The sequence below is a fragment of the Anopheles moucheti genome, chromosome 2 (genome assembly GCF_943734755.1).
Source record: "Anopheles moucheti chromosome 2, idAnoMoucSN_F20_07, whole genome shotgun sequence".
Classification (NCBI taxonomy): domain Eukaryota; kingdom Metazoa; phylum Arthropoda; class Insecta; order Diptera; family Culicidae; genus Anopheles; species Anopheles moucheti.
In genome coordinates, this window is record NC_069140.1 from 13,121,380 (window position 1) to 13,142,104 (window position 20,725).

General features: G+C 42.0%; 4 protein-coding genes across 4 annotated transcripts in view; 3 read left to right on the forward strand and 1 right to left on the reverse strand.

The window, feature by feature from the left end:
- Positions 1-4,357: 4,357 nt before the first annotated feature.
- LOC128297198 (mitochondrial 2-oxodicarboxylate carrier) lies at positions 4,358-6,772 on the reverse strand. The gene is given in 7 exon segments (XM_053032798.1): positions 4,358-4,732; positions 4,804-4,908; positions 5,382-5,546; positions 5,620-5,721; positions 5,788-5,970; positions 6,039-6,276; positions 6,340-6,772. Coding segments are annotated over 6 exon segments (912 nt in total). The 5' UTR covers positions 6,201-6,276; positions 6,340-6,772; the 3' UTR covers positions 4,358-4,537.
- A 194-nt stretch (positions 6,773-6,966) lies between these two features.
- On the forward strand, positions 6,967-7,473 carry LOC128297191 (uncharacterized). Its single transcript, XM_053032791.1, has 2 exons — positions 6,967-7,096; positions 7,167-7,473. The coding sequence occupies exons 1-2, from the start codon at positions 7,065-7,067 to the stop codon at positions 7,471-7,473; spliced, it is 339 nt and encodes a 112-aa protein (XP_052888751.1). The 5' UTR covers positions 6,967-7,064.
- Positions 7,474-7,476: 3 nt separating this feature from the next.
- Positions 7,477-8,172, forward strand: LOC128297190 (mitochondrial intermembrane space import and assembly protein 40-B). The gene is made up of 2 exons (XM_053032790.1): positions 7,477-7,694; positions 7,791-8,172. The coding sequence occupies exons 1-2, from the start codon at positions 7,477-7,479 to the stop codon at positions 8,020-8,022; spliced, it is 450 nt and encodes a 149-aa protein (XP_052888750.1). The 3' UTR covers positions 8,023-8,172.
- A 1,396-nt stretch (positions 8,173-9,568) lies between these two features.
- Positions 9,569-20,725, forward strand: part of LOC128299351 (protein similar) — a 109,023-nt gene continuing 97,866 nt past the window's right edge. Inside the window, exons 1-5 of the mRNA XM_053035288.1 lie at positions 9,569-9,679; positions 18,780-18,967; positions 19,446-19,678; positions 19,759-20,150; positions 20,234-20,340. Coding sequence (XP_052891248.1) covers positions 9,603-9,679; positions 18,780-18,967; positions 19,446-19,678; positions 19,759-20,150; positions 20,234-20,340 — 997 coding nt within the window. The 5' untranslated portion in view covers positions 9,569-9,602. The remainder of the gene's footprint in view (positions 9,680-18,779; positions 18,968-19,445; positions 19,679-19,758; positions 20,151-20,233; positions 20,341-20,725) is intronic.

The following is a 20,725-nucleotide window of genomic DNA, read 5'->3' on the forward strand; positions in this document are numbered from 1 at the left end:
CAGTGTGAAAGTTACTGGTGTGTCTCAGCTTCAACAATCTGGTACGGAACCACAAGCCCGGGTATGGGTGGTAAACGGACCAACAACAAAAAAACTGATATCCATCACGGCGAAACAAACATTCAGGGCCGCGGAGTGATTTGATCGGAGCGTTTATTCAGAGCACCGAAATTAGTTCTACAGGGGGCAGTGTAGATAAATACAGCAACAACAACCAAAAAAAAAGCATAAACCCAACACCGGCTGTCGGGTGTCGATCGGCTGGTAGTTGACCATGAATTTAGCGTAAAAACCGGATCCAAATAGTGCTCCCCAGTGACGGGGTGGGACTCGCGAGCGCAATGCACTTGCACCGATCCATCACCCGCGGCCCGGGTCGTGCAATTTTGACCGGCTTCGCTAGGAGTTTGGGAACTGTTTGATGGGTGAAGCGAAAAGTCTTCTAGGCGGATAAAACTTTGATGTGTTACGGTAGGAAACCATGCAGGTGTTTGGTGGATTGATTTAATTTAAGTTAATTTATTAGCAAGTTTTTTGATCTGAAGTTTCATAACTTATGACAAATAATAATTAATGTTTTATTGTAATAAAATTAAAACGCTAATAATTATAAATTAATAATACTGTAATCTTGTAAAATTTTGATTAAATCAAAGAAAAAATTGTTAAATTGTAATAATATGTCATATAAAATATGTGTAAATAATAGATTAGAGTAATCATAGCAATACCTTTCGAATCACCCTCTTTGGGGGCCTGCCTGGTGTGATAATCTGAATTCGTGTGTGATCTTAAATTGACAAAGTCTACAATACACACACGCAGAGTGTACGAGAGAATTAACCTTCTTACGGTTGCACTTGCCGAAGGTGCTGGTAGAACTTAGAAATACAGTGCTGCTCTACGCCCCACATTCACTTTCTAAATCCTACTAAGTAGACGTGAGTTCAAATCTATCACGATTGTTTGCACCACTAAACGATTCGAATTATAATAACCAACGAACAGGGCAAAAAGCACGTGCAATTAAGAATGATTTAATCTTCTGTATATTGTCTTGTGTTTTTAGTTTTATGACGTCCCCACGGCTTGCGGACAACCGAAAAAGGACTAACAGCAGTTAATGTTAGCGTTTAGTACCATGACATGAGTAGAACCATTAACAGATATATCTCTGACACTAGCAGAGATAATAATAAACAAAAAACAAAATCATGACTCATCTACTTAAAGTAATAAACACATTTTTAAAATGATGCCAGATTATTAAATCTTAACATTCAGGTTTTTTTTGTCTTGGTTAAACACCATTGTATTATGTTGCTTATTTGTAGCATCTTATCATAGTGGTTAGGGGATTAGCAACAACAAACCCCCCCCCCCCCCCCCCCCCCCGACCAACAAACAGAAGCAATTAAATATTGTCCAAATTACTTGTAGCAGACGAGGATTAGGATCAAGTAGCCCGCGAGCTTGGCATGATGTAATGCAGCTCTTAAAGACTGCACACAAGCATCGAAAGCAACAACAAAAACACTCATCCCTTAAAGCAAGGTAGGTTTATGAGTTTGCTGACCTATAAATTGTTTGTTTGGCAAAGTAAAATCAAATAGAAGAAAGTCGGGTGGCGATGGAGCGTTCGGAGTAGTTTTATGTTTCATTTGTACCTATTTCTTCATCCAGGGTGGAAAGGTGTAGTAAAAAGTATACAAAGTGAGATTTACTAATCTAAATATTAGTAGAACATTGTAGTTGAATTTCATTATTCTTAAATTTTGCAACTCTACGTTGCTTTAACAAACCGATAAATCCGAGAAAAAAATGGGAAGGAATTCTTTCGATTTGGTAATCGATTGCCTCGTTAGAAAATCGTTCAATCGCATATGAATTACAGCAATACATTTCGCAAAACGTTCTGTGGATTAAATGAATGATTTTCCACCCGGTCCAATACTACCGAAACACGTTTTGTAAAGCGTTAAACCGCTCCAAAACGCTTCTGCATTCTGCATAGGACGGTTTGTTGTTTTTATTTTATTTTTTCGAAAAACTTAAACTCAAACTTCTTGTCATTGCATTGCCCACCGTAGAACTTGCCCGGACCGGTGCAACTTTCGACTTTTGCGATCCTACATACGCCCATGCTGGTCCATGTTCTTGCAGCAGCATGAAAGAATAATGTTTCGCTACGAGCCGGACGTGTAAAAACGGGATGGAAGAATTATCATATTACCTTCTAGCAAACACTCTCTCACACACACACACGATTAACGTGCGTGCGCAAATTTTTCACTTTGTAAGAAAATTGGTTGGGCAGGTCTTTACGGTCCGGTTCGCGGACTTATGCTTCTCGGGCGTCCTCTAAGCGCCCGGTGACAGAGAGACACACTACACCGGTTGGTTTAATGATACATTACGAACGAGCGGGGGGTTTTTACTTTCCGTCGAAAACCGTAAGTCGAAAAAAAAGCAGCCAACAACGAACCACAAGCAATAAAAATAATCCAAAAACTCGCACACGCGACTCACGCGAGAAGGGGGTCTGTACGATCTTACGCGAGGGTATATGCCGAGACGCTGAAAAGTGGGCCTTAACCAGTGAAATGATTCGGATGGACAGTGCACTCGGTCGGGTCAGCGCCGTTGGGGAACTCGACCGGCTGAAGGAACCATTCTAATAAGCTAAGGGCGCTGGAAGTAGTTTAATCAGTTCACTTGTGACCGTGCTCCGGATCGGACGGTGATTCGTGTAATTTGGACGTACCATTCACATGGCTTAAAGTAGGTGGAAGTGCTTAGAACAATTCATTCGCGATGAAGTGTACCGTGCTGTTGCTGTGCGTTTTGGTGACGGTGGCCACCCTGATCCCCAGTGCTGTGTGTGATCGTGCCGACGAGCAGGAACTTATTCTTAGCCGAAATCGAAGAACGGTACAGTTTCTTGTAAACCATTTTGTGCACTTTTTCGGTCTAAGCGCGGGCGGCGGTACGAAGAAGATTGAACCGAAACAGGACAATGTGTTCTCGCTACCGCTTACGAACATTCTGAAGGCTTCGGCAGGGAAGCTATCCGGTGGTAGTGGACAAAAACCGAAACCCGCAACGCCCGAACGGGAACCAACGCTCCAGCACGATCTCCCAACGTGGATCGATGATCGTCCGCAGAAGCTCGCCCATCCGTTAAGTGAATCATTCGAGGCGGATTCCTTGGAACCGACGCGTGTATCACTGCTGAGTACTACGCACGAACCGGAAGAGACTACTACCGCCAGTACGACCACCACCACTGAGGAGGTTACGACGACCACAACACATGAGCCGATAGCACCAACTGAGGCGCTGGAATTGGAAGCATCAGACACTCCGACTGCTGCTGCTGAAGGTGAAGAGCATCCGAGTACGAGTGCTCCGACGACGGACCAACCGCCACAGGAAGGTTCTAGCAATAGTGACGAATCGCCCATCGATCCAGAGGCCGTGAATAGGCTGTCCGATCAGAGCCTCAGCGCTAGAAACGATGCGCGAGATGAAAGCTTCCAGCCAACACCAATCCCATTGGTGAGCTATCAGCACTATGTCCAGCCAGCAATTTGGCACGGGGCTGCCGGTTTCCAGCATGCCTTCCCCACGCAGCAATACTTTGGCAACAATGTGTTCATCCCGGCCCACAACTCATTCCCACTAGCGTCACCATTCCAGGTGCAAGCGCTTCCCGATCACCTCAGCCAAGGCTACCCGAGCAATCAGCCATTGTACGACAACAGACTGTACTATCAGACGGGGGCTGACTCACAGCCTAAATCGCACAGCCGCGTGAAACTGCACGACAATCAGTACGATCTGGTTACGTACCACGATGATACGGAATCGGCCGCTTCGACCTATCAGGCGCAGTCCTTCGGCAACTATCGGGCACGCCGATATTAACGACGGGGGATGTGTATTCCGTGTCATTTGATAGGTTCCTTAGGAAATTTAACTGTTTTTTTTTTAAATTAGGAGGGAGTTTATGCTTCAAAATCACCTCATCGCAGCATTTGTAAATAGAAATCATCGGACGAGGAACAAATCATACGTGGGAAAAGAAAGAAAACGGGCGTGAGCATTATATTCCCCCTCCATTTTTATCAACCTGAGCGGAAGTGTGTTTGAATGTGATGTTAGTGCAACTGTACAAAATGTTTAATAAAATTACACATCCAACAAGTGTGACCTTATTTTATGTTGTTTCTCAACAGATGCTCTGTTTTCGCTCTAGAAGACTTCTCTGTTTGCTTGAATTTGGATCAATACAAATTTTATTGTATAAATTCGACAATACAATACTCTTTGACAATACAAGAGTATTGACCTTCAAGAGAAGAAAAATGACTCCGAAAAATTTATGTATAATATTATAATAGGCGCCTGAGTATGTAAATAAATGCCATTTGTAATGTGCTTTAAATGCAAAACAAGTGACTGAAGAAGGAAACATCTGCACTATCTAACGGTATGTTTGTTGTTCGAATGATTGCGATCCCCTGTGTTGCGCAACTTACTTGAAGCGATCGTCCAGAAAAGCGTACACATAGTCGTAAACTACCAGCATAATTGCACCACCCGGCCCGAGACGCATCACTTTCGGGGTGAGCCCCTTATAAAGTGCCGCAAATCCTTCCTCACGGGCAACGATGGCCATCGAGCCGAATGTGGTACGGTACTTCACCTGCCCCGCAACTGGTTGGGGTCCCTAAGAAAGAAAGAAATAAAACAATATATAGGTTACTCTGATACACACCGGCTTACATCCGTGGTACTAACCTGAATTCGAGACTTTGCCACATCGAAAGGAATATTCACGATCGAGCCAAGTGTTCCGCTAACGAACCCGATACCAACCTTGCGTAAGAATTCTTGCACAGGATCCTGATCAATTGTGTGAAGTACAATTAAGTAAACGAATTAATATACAACTGATCGCGGAATGTAACTAACACACTGGCGAGGGAATTATGACTGAAGAAGCATGTGATATGAGACACAATTTAACCATTACGTAAAGCTAATGCAATCCAACAAACAACACAGACATTGCAAATCATTCAAGCGGATAAAACATAACATCATGTTAGCGAACTAGAGATAAAATGGACTCAGGAGGGAAGGTAAGCTACAAACCGTATCACTGACATTAACAAGAAAACCAAGCTACCCACTTACCAGTTCTCCCTAACCATACCCTAAGGGCGGCTGTTGTGTTAGAGCGGACGAAACATGAAACAGATGAGAATGAAGCATATGGTTATGTCGATAATGCAATGGACGAAATGTGCGTCGCATAGATTAATACTGACGGACAGCATAAGGCATCTAATACCGCTGAATATTCGCAGATGTACCTTATACTCTGGAACGATGCCTTTCACGCTATGGTAAAAACCGAAGTAGATCATATTGAACACACCGTTTCGTCCGATTGTGGCAGTAAGTCCGCGGTTCAACCCATTCAACCCGAAGCCAGACTCGTTGACGATTTGCTTCGTAACAGCCCACGTACTTGGCACCTGACCCATCCTGAAAGGTGACAACAAAATATACTTTAAATGTATGTTTCTTGTGCTTGGAAGTTGCGATAACTTACTTATTTTTGTTTGCTTGCAAGGTAACTTTTACCATTTCGAATGGATTTACAAGAATCGCCTCCGTAACACCCGCCCCCAGACCAGCCAGGGAAAATGTCTACAAATAGGAAATTCATTAGTGACCAGTGAGGACAATGGCACTACGCGTCGAGTGGACACTTACTAGGGGCGTTGGTTTGTCCGATCCAAACATGAAGAAGCGTTTGTACTGCTCAAAGGTTAAAAATTTCACCGCACGCTTGGGCGTTTCGACCAGCACCGGAGGCAGGATGCCTTTGTATAACGAAAATACTCCTTCAGATTTGGCCATTTTGCGGATACAATCGAATACGCCATTGTAATACGTCTGCAATCGTAAAGTAAAGCTCCAGTAAAACAGAAAAGACTTCTCGTGATTGCTTGTGAAATATTTACGGTCGATTTTGCCGCATCCGCACCAGGACTGGCTTGCAGTTGAAGTCTCGTTTTGACCAAATCCAGCGGATGCATGATGCACACTTCTACGAATCCGGCAGATCCACCTGCCCCAACTTGCATTGCCGCTTGGCGCAGGAACTCTTTTACATCCGAAGGCATCGTTGGTGTGGGAGCTGCTAATGGAGTTGAATTTCAGTTGTTTCCCGAAGAAATTTCACCCAAAAGATCAATGTAACTGCAAATGGTAAAGAAACTATCGTCAGAAATTGCCTTTCACCATTCCAAATTGGGCTCTTACCACGACGTCTGGATGACACTCAACCGCAAGGTATCGGTGTGACGCTTATCACGACCAGATGGTAGTTAATTAATCTGAAAATAGGGCACATTCACCGTTCACGATAACGCTTTGCAATATTCAGGCATGTGCACCGAAGAAAACATTTACTTCTTTTTAATATTTCCACATATTCTGGACAACACACTGGAGTGGATGTGCTAAACACCAATTGACCTCTGTTTAAGGTCGCGCTGTTTGTGCTAACCACCGAAATTTGTCTCCAAATTAACCGAAAGCTTCAGGACCAGAGACGTTGAGCGCTATTTGCAGAGTGGAAGATAGACGGATTCGGATGTTGTTTACTTTTGATACGAACTTCGTTTACAGCGGCTCATCGTGAATCAGCTGTTTGAGCCGCAATGTTGTTTTCTTGTCGCTTGTTTTACCGGTAGTTTTGCTCGTAGCATCTATAATTATTCAATAATGATTTGATATTCGTGCAAAATCTTTAAAACGCACTTAAAATGAGCGCAACGCTTGTGTTTCGAGAATAAAATGAATATTTTCCTCAAGAATACCATGCCCACATGGAAAGCCCTGCAGCAACCCATATGTCACTTGGTCTTTGACAGATCTGAGGTTACACAGCCTGGTGGTGTTTCATAATCGTCGCATCAAAACACACAAAACATGCTTTCACAGTGAATCACATCAATTTTAAGCGGCTTGAGTATGGTTATATTATGAGTGGATACATATATTTCGACGTTGAAATGTAAGTAAAAATCTCTCTCAAGTGGTGTACAAACCGTTTCAATTGTGGCTCTTGGGTGCATAACTTACAGCAAACTTGCCAGGCAGCCGAACCAGCTATCCGCACTCTACTTGAAATCCAGCATAGACCATTCGCTGACGAAAATATTCGGAGAAATTGGCGGTCAGACCGAGGTGGACCTACTAAAGTTCGACGAAGAGCGACAGCACATAATTCTTCGTGTTCCAAAAGAGTTTTACGTAAAGCTGCGGGCAGCTATCACGCTGATAGGAGAGTACCAAGGAGTGCCGTGTAATTTTCAGGTGAAGAAAGTGTCGCCGGTTCTGCATACATTGGTGGAAACTCATTTGGACTTCGGAAGTGAGACTGTTCAGTGAATCATGTCGCTGTGCAAAAGCTACGGAAAGGATAAGGTTATATTTGCAACCAAGGAGGATCATGCCACCCCGAGTAACGTGGAGCTACCGGAATCGGAACCACGTCCCGGCTTGATATTGGAAAATGGAGATATCAACTGGAACTGTCCATGCCTCGGTGGAATGGCCATCGGACCATGTGGCAACGAGTTTCGAGAGGCATTTTCCTGTTTCCATTACAGGTAGTATTTTGATTTCGCCTTTCGGATTTCGGAAAGGCGTTCTCTGAGCAGAACATCGTTAGTTAAGCTAATATTTCACATTCTTTTTAATTGCAGCCAAGCCCAACCAAAGGGATCAGACTGCTACGAAGCGTTTAGCACGATGAACGAGTGCATGCGTAATTATCCTGGTGTGTACAAACAAAACCTGAACGAGGAAGAAGACGATGAGAATGGGGCCGGTGTGGCAAGCATGATAGCAGACGAAGGCGAGGAGGAAGATGATGTCGATAACGCGCCTGTAAAACCGGAAAGCGAGTCGAAAACAGTAGCCACAAAAGCTAACTAATTTGTATTAGAAACTTAAAAATATACGCATGTAGTGCGACAGTTATGTGAAAAATGATTTAAATTCATTGCAATCGTAGAGAGAATTATAGACAGAAAAGATAGAAGAAGATTTCATCATATCCAGCATCATATTTCATCATCCTGATTGGTTCTCTTCTGTCTCATGGTTGGGTAATAATATTAAAAATTAAATGCACTATCAGATGTTAAACATTTGTTGTCTATTTAGTGCAAGAATTATAAAAAACTAAACAAAACGAGCGAATGTAATTTTTGTTCGTTAAAAACAAGGAAAATGTTAACGTTTTCGTTCAAATCAGCAATGTTTGACATTTTCGTCAAAAGACATTTGGGTTTGACAGCAGCTTCGTTAAAAGATAGATGTTTTTGATATTCTGTGAAATTAGTTGGTCGAGAGAAGTGATGCTAAAGTGCTATGAAAACAAAAAGTGGCAATAATTTGGCAATACGTGCGTTATCAAATGGTTCTTAACTTCTAATAACAACGGTGGCAGCGTTGAAGTCGGAGCGTGTAATGTGCATTTTGGCCTATGTCGTTTGGCCAAGATATTCAAGGTTTACTGTGCCTACTGCTCGTCAATAACAAGCGTAACCTTCTGGTGGCGATAGCAGTGTACGGCAAGATTCTGGCGTAGCACGATTTTCCCCTGCGGTTAGCACCTTCTGGAACGTCGGTAACCATTCGTACCGCGGATCGGATCAATGAGGTTAGCGTGCGGTGGCAAAGTGCATATGCGAGAAGCTATCACTGCTATTACGCACCCTACATCTCGACCGTTCGTAGCGTCATCCATCATCCAGTAGCCATTGGCAGCAGCATAGATCCACCTAGACCCCCTCCGTCGACCGATGTTGTTGCTGTGCGCCCGTCCGCTCAACGCAGCAGGAGTAAGCGGAACAGTGCGTTTGGGGTGCGGAAAACCAGTCGCCAAAGCCAGACAGAACGATTTATTTTGGATTTGTGGCCGTCGAACGCGAGGCAGCTGATTGTGCCCGTGACGTAGAGTGAGAATCGTGAAACAAAACAAAAAAAACCCAACAAAACGATACATTTAAACGCGTAACGTAGTGAATTGTTTGTGGTGTGTTTTTCTTCTTCTTATTTTGTGTGTGAGACCATCGTGCGTGTGTTTATTTTGGTGTTTTTGGCGGTGCGAAGAAAAAGGTGCGTGATTTCGTAACAACAAGCACGGCCGTCGTGACACACAGTTACAGGGTTGTGAGTGAGTGAATCCGTGTGTTGGTGTGTGTTTGAGTGAGTGAAAGCGCATCGTAACGCAAACAACGCTCAGCAACAACACAATCAACAGTGCGTGTGTTCCATTTCGGAAGTAAGATTCGGTGTTGGTTTAATGTGTACGGTGTGAATGTGCGTGAAAGTGTTGTCGCTATTAGCATAATTGTTAAACATTAGTGCAGAGCCACGTCGTGTCTGTTCTCATTTACAACTGCAACTATAACCCTTTCTGCCGAAACGTTCCGAGACAACTACCAAAAAGGGTACGAAATTGATAACGGGTAGAGAAGAACCGTCTCTGGGTACTGTGGGTCAACAAGATGACGAAAACAGCGCCGAAAGTAGCGGAGACGAACGGGACGGGCAAGGCAGGGAAGCCCGTCAAAGAGAAGCGAAGGTAAGACAAAACATTCAATCGAAAACTTGAAAAACTGGCCAAAAAGGTTGCTCAAGGGGGGGACCCTTAACTGAACGACCTGAACGAATTCGTCTTGCGTTGCTTGTGCAGCAAGTGGTGTGCATCACGAGATCATGTGAAAGCTATCCTCGACAAACATTATTTTTGAGTACAAATTTGGTATTTGGGATATTTATTACAAAAGTTTTTATAATTACCCTTACCAATATGAGTTCTTCATGATCTACTAAGATGCTCTAGTAGCTTCCATTTTCTAGATGTCAATGTCACAAGCACGGGCAGAGTAGTAGTGGTGTGTGTAGCAATAGCAACCACATTCATCCTCACCATAGCAACCCTAACCAGAACATGTTTTTCCATTTCGTATTTTCTCGTGTTGGAGGTTACTCATATGACTGTGCAAACAAACGGCAGCATCATAGTAACATATCCTTTCGAACCTCAACTGCGTGATCGCCCCAAAATTCTGGCCGGGTTGCTCACGATCGCGTGGGATCGCGTCTCTGTCGCAACCGTCCAAAACTAATGTCCCAAACCTTGTTTTTTGACGTTAATGGTCACATGTTAGTGGCAGGCAATCATTGTTGCCTGTTTTCTATTTGAATTTTGAGCATCTGAGACGTTCAGATGATCATCTAACAAAAAATATACATTAATTTAGTGAATAATCAAATTGTCATGTTACATGCAACTTATCACAGTTTTGTTTCGTTGCACCGCTATATAACGCGATACGATAAAAAAAGCGCGCAAAAAAGGCAGACCAACCGGTACTTAGTGATAATTACCACGCAACAAACTCGAAACGAACCGTTTTGTAGGTCGGGCAAACGTTTGTGTGCCGGACGTCCCTTCTGGATAGGGTCGAATGAAGGAGAACTAATTGCATGCACTGATTACTACAAGCGTGTATTAGCAATCGTTAGACGGGATCATCGTTGGTGTGGAGCAGGACGGTTGACGCTGTGTTCCTGGGGACACTGTAAAACAGGAAAAACAAAACAAATCCTTCCTTAAAGGTAGTTGAAGTTTTTATATTGTTGTCATATTTTTCAATGATCTAATTTTGTGAGGATTACAATATAATAGCCTGTAATATCTAATGATTAGCAGTGAATATTTGTCATATCTTCAAAGATGAGCTTTCATAATGCGTAGTGCGTGATAGAAAGTATTGATTTTATCCATCAATAATTTTCCTTTTACGCACCAAGCATTTCCTCGTGTGTCCTATTTTTGTCAAGGTTCCGGAATACTAGGGAGAGAAGCAGACACAAGGTGTGTGGATGGTTACGGTTGCAGGGCTTTGTTTTGACGTTCACTTTCGATAACACCCATGACGTCCCGAACGAACTGTTCCATGCACGATTGATGCATGCGCAGTTCAAGGAACGTGGTCTTCGGCAAGAAAGATTCCACCGCAGAGACCACTTCGTGTCCTGGGCACGATAGTCGGCACTCGCCAGCAAGGTGTACGGACTCCATGGAAATTCTGTCGGTTCCGATCTATCGGTTCGGAATGCGCGGGCGAACACCGCATCCAACTATCAACGACCGACAAACGACATTTTAAAGTTGTTGAACCTGTTGAACCGGTGTGATTAGCCGTGGGCATTCCGTTCCTGCGCCATCAACATCACATGCACGGTCACATTAGCAGATGCTTATTTCTTTGTACAGCATTTATTACACTTTTTGTTAACTCCACTCGTATTCGTGTGTCGGATGCGTATGTAAATGTTTTGTTTTTGGCTCAATTTAAGAAAGATGCCATGATTTTAGAAATAGACGGATTAAATGACGATATTAAAAATTTTACTAATAGATCCATTTTATGCAATTTTATTACCTTTTTATCCTTCTATCATCAAATAAACAAACACATATTATGATATATTGATAGTAGATATCACTGAGCTTATGTTAAGCTTATTTATCCAAATTTATTACTTATTTACATGCATTAATGTTTACATTTATTAGTTATAAACATGTTTAATGCTTTTGTTTTAGTCCAACAAAAGATTGGAAAATTGGTTATTGAACACGTGGACATCAGCTAGCACTGCAAAATATATGCCAAATCATCTTATACCGTGAACACGGAGGTACACAATAAGTAAAACAGAAAGATGCACTAGTTTATCAATTTGTGTACTCGTGGTGTTGTAATTAAACACCAAACACATTCGAAAATATTCGACTGATCGAACAAAGTTCGGTGCATGATTATTTTCGGGTCAACGCAGTGTGTGATTACGCTACTACGAGCCTCCAAGAATCCGTCAAAATAGGTTTGAGACGAATGATAAGACTGCGGCTCAATTACGTCAGCTTTATATTATGTTTAAATATGGCTTTTATTTTGACTGATGTAAAATGAGCAAATGAATGGTTTTGAATTTATTTTTCACAAATAGTATAACTCTGTATATTGTAGAGAAAAAAACACCAATAACCAATAGACAAACATTATAAAAAAATATAAAAATATAGCCTAGACATGCACTGGAGACAAAAAGGTGCAACAATGGAAGGTAGAAAATATAACAATATCGATACAATTTATTCGTCATCGCCGGAAGTTTTGTGTATGTTTTTATACCATACTTGCTATAAACGATTGTTAAGAATTCATTGTGCGTAGCAAATGTACGTGCACTGATTAAAAATCAATTCTTTCCTACCTTTCCCAAGTGAATCGTTACAAAAACGGAGTTTATGGCATGGGACGGGGGAAAAGACGTCATAGAATTCATCTGGGAAAATCCAACGTTGCTCAGGTTCTAAAGTGTGGTGACTTTCGTATGTTACTGTCACTAGAGTTATAATTAAAATTTTGGAACTCGAGACCTAACACGATCGTGTTTGTTGTTTGCATTTCTGGTTGGGTTGCGTTTTCTTCATCACACAGTGCTATTTACATGCAGAATGAAGAAATCAGATCGCAAAGGAAGTGGTAAAGTGGAAAGATTGGTCCATTTGGCTTCACTGACCTTCGACACCGGGGCATCATCGTTTGAATTGATTTGCTGGCACGATTTTATACATGCACATTTATACATCTCATGCATGTGTGGGCAAATTATGCCAAGCGCGGGTGAGCGTACGATCATTGTTTTCCAGTGTGCAATGCACGCAAACGAACGCAACAACTGGAAGCACAACATGCAGAGAGCCGTTTAATGTTTGCTGCTTGACAAGCAGATAAAGCGGCCGGTCACGGGTATCGTTGGATCGTTGGGTACCAAGACGTACGCATGTCGAGTTCGTGAGATTGATGTGCCTGTGAAAATCAACGTTGCTCTGCAACCCTCTGGGACCCGGTACTATTAATTTTAATTGAGTCAATTACTATTCGCAGTGGTAAAAAATGGAAGGTTATACCAATACAAGTTTACTGAGCGATAGGCAAATATTGGTACGTCTCACACGCGAGGTCAGTACAATTTTGGTACAACCAAATAAAAATTATTTTTCTTCAACTTTTAGTACATTACTAAGACGGAAAATGTTAGCGAAACAAAAAAAATGTAAGGATGTTACTTTTCTGATGGTGAAGATGATGATTACTGAAGATATCTTCAGTCATCTACAAGATATCCTAGTATTTTATGGTTTGTTGAATGTATCTCTGTATGTAGGTTAACTCACCAATCCTTAAAGGGATAGGAGGAAGATCTCGGAGCAATATAAATTTCGAATTTCGAATTTCTTGTGACTGTGGAGTATTAAATTCAAGTTTCAGGTCAACAAGGTACATTTAAGTTATGAACCCAATCTGGATGAAATGTTGAGTCTCGGATGTCTACCACGTCTAAGTTTTATTCTGATAGCAACATAATTTTAAAAACGGACCACGATTCTCGACCTTAACCTGCTAGCAGGACTACTGCAACAAGCCGAATAGTGCTTGATAAATGAGATTTAATTTCGATATAAATTTTAAAACTATAATTTATAGAAGTTGTCTTTTTTACCCAAAACATCTTCCATCTGGGGTGTTAGTACCTTAGTACAGCTGAGCTTATTTTGACCGCTTGCGTCTGAGCAGCTGTGCATTAGTTCGCGGCAATAGGATGCAAAAATTATCTTTACTACAAGCGCTTATCATCAGATAATGTTTCGTTTGCGTTAAAAAGCTGTAAACCATCCATAGACAGCAGCGCTTCTTCAGTAGTTAACGAGCACCTCAGTACAGCAGATCATTCTCAAAATCGGTTTTGTCCGATTCGACGGGCGACTCAATTTTTGTGCGATACACTTCATCCATGTACCCGCTCTGTTATCAGACACGAGGCTCGAAACTTTCGCAACCACCTACTGGCACTTCCTCTGAGAGTAATGCTTTAGGCCCGGAAAGTTGTAACGGTAGTGGACACCAACTGTAACCGAATGGCTGGCGAGTTCGTTGACTGGTGGTTTGCTGGATCCGAGTGCGGAACAGCGAGATCCGCTCACCGTTTTCGATAACGAAGGTTCCGAAAGGGCCGGTAGGGCTTAGGGCAACCCGGTAATCGTAGCGCATACATTTTTATCGGGACTTCGTCGTTAACGTGCCCAAGATAATGTAACATTATAAATTAGTAGTATTGCCAATCGGATTGCGATTAGACAGTGTCCAGAGCTCGGTGTCGTCGGTCGGTTAAATTTGCAGGCTTCTGCTATCCGTTTCGTTTAGTTGGCCCTTGGAAGCAAATTGTACTCCACGTGTAAAAGTGAAAAAAAAACGATTCTTCTTCAAACGAGTTGTGTGTGATGGTGTTTAGTGGCAAATTGAATTGAATTGAATTGATTGAAAGGGGTCTTTGGGAGATCTTTTACCTCTGTTTGAACCTCTGTTCGTGCAACAGTGTCTTCGAGTGTCCTTAACGTGTGTGTAGACGATGCAATCGAATTGGTACTCTAATGATGGGGTTGGTGGTGTTGGAACCGGCAACGGTTACGATGGAGGTGGTGGTGGTGGATATTATGGGTGTGAAAGTGTATCATTTTATGGTCCACCAGCAATGGATACGACGATGGGTTATATGGATAAACTCAAGCCAGCTTTCGACAACACCTCCTGTTATCCTGGAGGAACTGTTGCTGGCCCTGTTGGGAACGGCAATGTTGCTGGTGATGTTAGTGATACATTTTCCAGCTGTAACGCTGGTCCCGTATTACCCTACCAAAATGTCCATCAAGCGTTGGGACCTCATCAACATGAAACACCGCCCGGCTTGTTATATAACCAACCCCAAATGGTGGCGCCAACGGTAATGGGTAGCAACAACGATTACCAACAGCAGCACCATCAGCAACCACACGTTCCTTCCAGTATAAATCACCATCTTGTCGGTGGTGCTTATCAGCCCTTTTGTCAGGCAGTGCCACCGCCACCACCCCACCAACAGTCCTCGTACGGGTCCGAATTGGTTAATTCACCAGAAGCAGTCGTGTCGCGGAATTTGGTGTCCGCCGGAGGTACAGCGTCGTTTCTGGAGCAACCCTACGTTTCCGCGAATTATCCACCGTGTCAGGGTCCACCGCCCTGGAACTATGCGTACTGCTACGGGTACTATGGTCAGGAACCGTGTCCTTACGTCAATATGGTCGATATGGAAGATTTCATGTAAGTAGGATCGACGGATCATGGCTTCTAACCAATGGGAAGGACCGGTATCGATACAATAAAGATTTCGATGGCCAATCGGACTGTGGCGTTTTTGCAGGCGTGGGTGGATTATCTTGATCCCGATAGTGTCCTCCCAAAAAACCATGTACAAGGGGGTGTAGGGGACACCCTTCGTGGTATTATGTGTTATACGGCCGATAACTAAACCATTCGGGTTTGGTTGAAAGTTGCAGCTTTTTCAGCGATAACCATGCGGTATGGTTATACAAATATTGGTGCAGGTCTCTGCCGATTGGTCAATCGGTAGATTAGCTGGTATATAAGCGATTAATGTGGTTTTATAAGCTGATGATGATGATGGTTTTGTTCCATCAGTCATTGGCTTTGTCTTTCTTTCGAAGGTTTGCCGTTTATTCAAGTCTTTTGTATTGCTACTGAATAATTTTCTGTTTGAAATCTTATACTAAATTAATGAATAAACACGATATTGTAGTATGCAGTTGGACGAATAATGCAATCATTTTACAGTGCAGTTCGAAGTCCAACCACCGAATGCTTTGTTTAGTTAAAAAACTGTACACAGTACACATCAACGTGCTGTCAAACGAATGATTGCGGTGTTTGATCGCACTCTCTAGCCCCGAGAGACCTCGGCAGCCGCAAGTACTAGCAGCAGGAATATTACTCATGCTCGTTGGTCCCACACATCACTTTATGGCCGTCTGTGGCGAGACGAACGCGATCTTGTTTTCGGCTTTTCGCCAGCCATTAACCGTGCCACAACAGTGCCCGACCGAAGCACGGTGCGCAAAGTAACGCCACTATCTCGCCCTAGCGCTGCTGTTTGCTTTTGCGCGTGATGGTGCCATAGGATGCTGGAACGATTTGTGAAATGGGCGAGAGCTGCTATCATTGGCCACCACCAGCCGGATGAGTACTCTGGATGTGGAGCAGCTGTACGGTTGTGCAAATAGAACCTCATTTAAGTCGTTCTATAGTTTTTAACTTTATAAGAACATTGTCAGTAAGGTGTTTGCATTCACTGAGTGCAGAATTTATACATAAACATTATTTGTTCATTGTATGTCCTTGTTGAATACTGGTCCTTGAATACCAGGGACAACAAGACAAGTTCTGCTACTAATGCGTACATGAACGTTCTTCGTTAAAAAGAAAATGTTATTATGGCCAAAACTCACAGTCGATCACGTGAGCCAAAATGTATTCGGGAATGCCTGTGGGGGACTGTCACGCGCCCGTTACATCAGTAAGATACATTATCCCCTTTTCCGAAGGTGGCATTTGTACGTCGTTTCGGTTTGCAGGTGTTTTCCCTGCTCGAACAAAATTTTCACCAAAAAAAATAAAATAAAACCCGCCGTAACGTTTCAACGACCAAAATAACCCATGACATCGGCTGTACAGCTGACCGGCTAATACCCGGTCTACTGGACAGTGATACGGTAGCTTCGTCTAAATTGTTTCTCGGTGGATATTGTTAATAATCTTGTTCAAAATGAGTTCCGATATCTGAGACTCTTTTTGTATTTTGTTTGGGTCTATATTTCATTGTGCTCGATGATTAGCTATTGAAGGTCGGTCGAGAAGACACCAGAAATCGAGACACCTCTATCAACAATTGCCAAACATTGATTGGACAATGGCAAAGCTTGGAAAGTATATTGACTCATCCATGTCATTTTCACGAAATTCATGTTAATCTAGCATAACTTAGCCAATAAATAGAATAAATGTATGGGTGTGTGTTGGATTTTAGCGTTGTATTACTTAACTACTATCAACCAAATATTAAGTAATCAATACATAGAAGATTTGACATTCGATTCTTGCTATATAAAACGACGACATGGCAACAACATAGTTATTTGTTTTATCATTAAATAAAGGTGTTTGTCCAACACAAATATTGGGTTTTCCCAACACTTTAAGAAGTCTGCTGCAAAGCCATTTATATTGGGGTGATAGTATAGTATTGGATAGGGCATTTTATAACATCGGTGCGCGTTGTTACCGTGCGAATTTCGCCATAATTCGTTTATTGCACCACACAATGTTCCAACTGCCCAGAGACAGTGTATGATTCCGAGGGGATCTCTTAGATGCATCTTTATCCACTTTTCGATAGGTTTCATGGCACGATGACGTAAACGGTTAGTAAATAATATTTATTGTTTAAAATACATTGAAACAACTTTGCACTCGCACCATGTACATTGACATAAAGAAACACAGAAGTACATTCAATGTTTCGTTGTTTTTTTTTTGTAAAATCTTCGTATGTGGGATCTTGTGCATGCACTTGGTTGTCAATAAAAGTTTGATTTTTATGTATTTACGATAGATTATAGACCATCATCACCCTCATCCCCAATAAACTGTATCTATATGATCCAGGTTAATCTCTACGTGCTATTACGCGTGTCTGATAATTACCGATTAAGCAAAGACATATTCGAAACGGTGGGAATTTACACACAAGCTTCTGGAATTTTTACTTTTTGGTGTATTAAAACGTTCATTTGAGTTGTAGTAAATTTTTCTGTTATGAAATAAGTGTTTACTTCTCATTTTCTATTGATTAACCATTATCCCGTATGATGGAAATGCAACTTTTCAACTTCTTTATGCATGCTACGTCATATTTCAAGGTTTCACCTGATATGAGTATTTTTAATAAGCGTAAACAGTTTATTAACCCTTCAATGTTTGGTGACAAAAAACAGTGTCATGATTCGATTTATCTTGTTATCTGACGCAAGTCGCGAAACGAAGAAGTTGCTTGATAAGGAAACGTGATTCGTGCCGAGCAGAGAAACACGATGTCTAAGGCGGTTATTTTTTTATCAACACATCATCGGTACAGCCCAATAAAGGCACAGATATCACGCGATATAGCATACGCTGGGCAAGTCGAAAATTCTTCTATTGCAATGCCGCTCCTTGTAGCTACAACATTGTTTGGAACAGATTAGGATTATCTGCAACCAGATTGTACACTCTTCCGTCTTGTTGCATACGGATTTCTAGTGAAATGATTCTGTATCTCGCAACAATATGGTTTAAACCAGCTTAGCGAAACCAGATTTCGTTGCGGAATTCATAAATTCATCATTCTCGTTGATGCTTGCCGATCGCGACCACCGTATCAATAGTATGGCAGATTGGTGTCAGTTTTTCGATTGTTTCTTGGCAGCTTTTAGCTTTTGATTATGATTGATTTGAAGTAATGGTGATTAGAAGCTTACCATTTTTTTTGATAACATTAGATGTATAACAATTGGGGGGTAATTCGATGTATTGGGGGGAAGAAACTTGAAGCAAGGTTGCCTCTTTTTATAAAGCAAATTAGCTGCTGATTAATAACAACCAATACATTATTTACAGATGAATAAAATTTACATGTTTTACATATTTAATAATTCTTTTTATCTTTTCTTTTAGGAATAATGAAAAACGCAAGGAGAAATCACGTGATGCAGCGCGCTGTCGGCGTTCGCGCGAGACGGAGATATTCCAGGATTTGGCCAGTTTGCTCCCGATGCGTCCAGAGGAGGTTGAGCATTTGGACAAAGCGTCCGTGATGCGTTTATCGATTGCATTCCTCAAGGCGCGCAACATGCTGGAACTCTGTAAGTATTAAATGTTTAATTTGGTAGGGAAATTAAACAAAAACCGTCAAAAATTATCATTATTTCTGCCTGTCTAAAGGCTAACACTAAAAAAACCTGTTTAATAATGTTCACCACGATGCAATGTGGTGAATAAGCTTAGCAAGCATTTAACTAACTTCTCTTCTATTGCCGCTAGGTGGCGCTTCAGATAGATAGAATGGTGTGTGTCTCGGCTTATTCGAAATTTAAAAAATATACAATTTACGGGGCGTTCCACATAAAATATACAAAAATCGAGTCGTTAAATGGTGTTTCTGTAAACATTAGCATAAATTTTAAATTAGTATATGCAAATTGATATTTTAACTTGTGATACATACTAATAATGGGATAGTTTTAAAGTTATAATCGCAGAAATCTGTGGTATTGCAAATGGAACATTTCTATGTTGAAATCAGCAGTTAAACCAATAAATCACAAGCATCATACGGTTTAGTTCCAGATTTGCAAGCCGAAGGGAAAATCAAAGTCAAGGAAGATAACGACGTTTCAATGGATTCGATGGATGAGTTTAACCGCAATGAAACTAAGCTGAGCCTGAAAACTCTTGGTCTGGAACCAGAAACAATAGCGCTGCAAACCTTGGACGGGTTTTTGATTATTCTCTCGGCTGATGGCGACGTAACGTACATTTCGGAAAATGTCAGCGAGCACCTTGGCATTTCACAGGTAAGTCTGGGAAAAGTGTAAACCGAAAGCGGACGAACATAAATAATTGTGCCTTCATTTTTCATTAACGTATGCTGTAGATCGATATCATGGGTCAACCAATCTGGGATTACAGCCATCAGTGCGACCACGCCGAGTTGCGGGAAGCTCTGAACGGGCGTCACCACTCGCCGTCGGAGCTTCTGAACGGTGTGGCGAACAGCGATTGCCGCCCGATGGAAAATCGTGATTTCTTCCTGCGGTTGAAGTGCACCCTGACAAGCCGCGGTCGCAGTGTCAATATCAAAAGCGCCTCGTACAAGGTGCTGCACGTAACCGGTCATATCGCGTGCACAGATAAGGAGGGTCAGCGTCAGCTGGTAGCTATCGCTCGTCCTCTTCCGCATCCGGCAAACATCGAGGTACCGCTTGGGTCGAGCACTTTTCTCACGCAACATACGCTGAGCATGAAGTTCAGCTACGTTGATGACATGTAAGTGTCTAACAGGCAGACGCGAGCGATAATTCTTTTTTTTATTGACAATATGGCACCTTTTTCGATCTAATTGTTTACAGCATGCTTTCGCTGCTTGGATACCAGCCCTCGGACTTGCTCGGTAAATCGTTGTACGATTGCCACCATGGCACGGATGCAGAGCATTTGATGGCTACATTCAAGCATGGTAAGTAATTCTTGTATATTAAAATTTTATGAAACTTTAGGCATAGTTCTTCCTACCATTGGCAATTTGTTGATCAATGTGTAACTGATTGCTGGAATTTACTCACATTTTGTTTATTTTTTGTCGTGTCACAGAACAGCATGTGCTTCACAGAAATAGTAAATTAGGTTAATTATATAATTTGCGGTTTCAGTTCAAAATTAGAACAAAGCACTAATTGAAAAGTAAAGGCGCGAGTTTGCGTGTTGTCGTTTATGGAAACTGGATGCTATAAACATTCCGTGACATTCTGTAATAGGCCATTTTCAAACTCCATGGAGCAGATTAAGGTTTAGCCTCCAATGTGACGGTATGGGTTATTGCATTTTCCTTTCTTTATCATTTT

Coding starts and splice junctions, on each gene's coding strand:
- LOC128297191 (XM_053032791.1), top strand. CDS start 7,065: ATGAGTGGATACATATATTTCGACGTTGAAAT. Junction 7,097..7,166: donor ATATATTTCGACGTTGAAAT/GTAAGTAAAAAT, acceptor CATAACTTACAG/CAAACTTGCCAGGCAGCCGA.
- LOC128297190 (XM_053032790.1), top strand. CDS start 7,477: ATGTCGCTGTGCAAAAGCTACGGAAAGGATAAGGTTATATTTGCAACC. Junction 7,695..7,790: donor TTTTCCTGTTTCCATTACAG/GTAGTATTTTGA, acceptor TTTTAATTGCAG/CCAAGCCCAACCAAAGGGAT.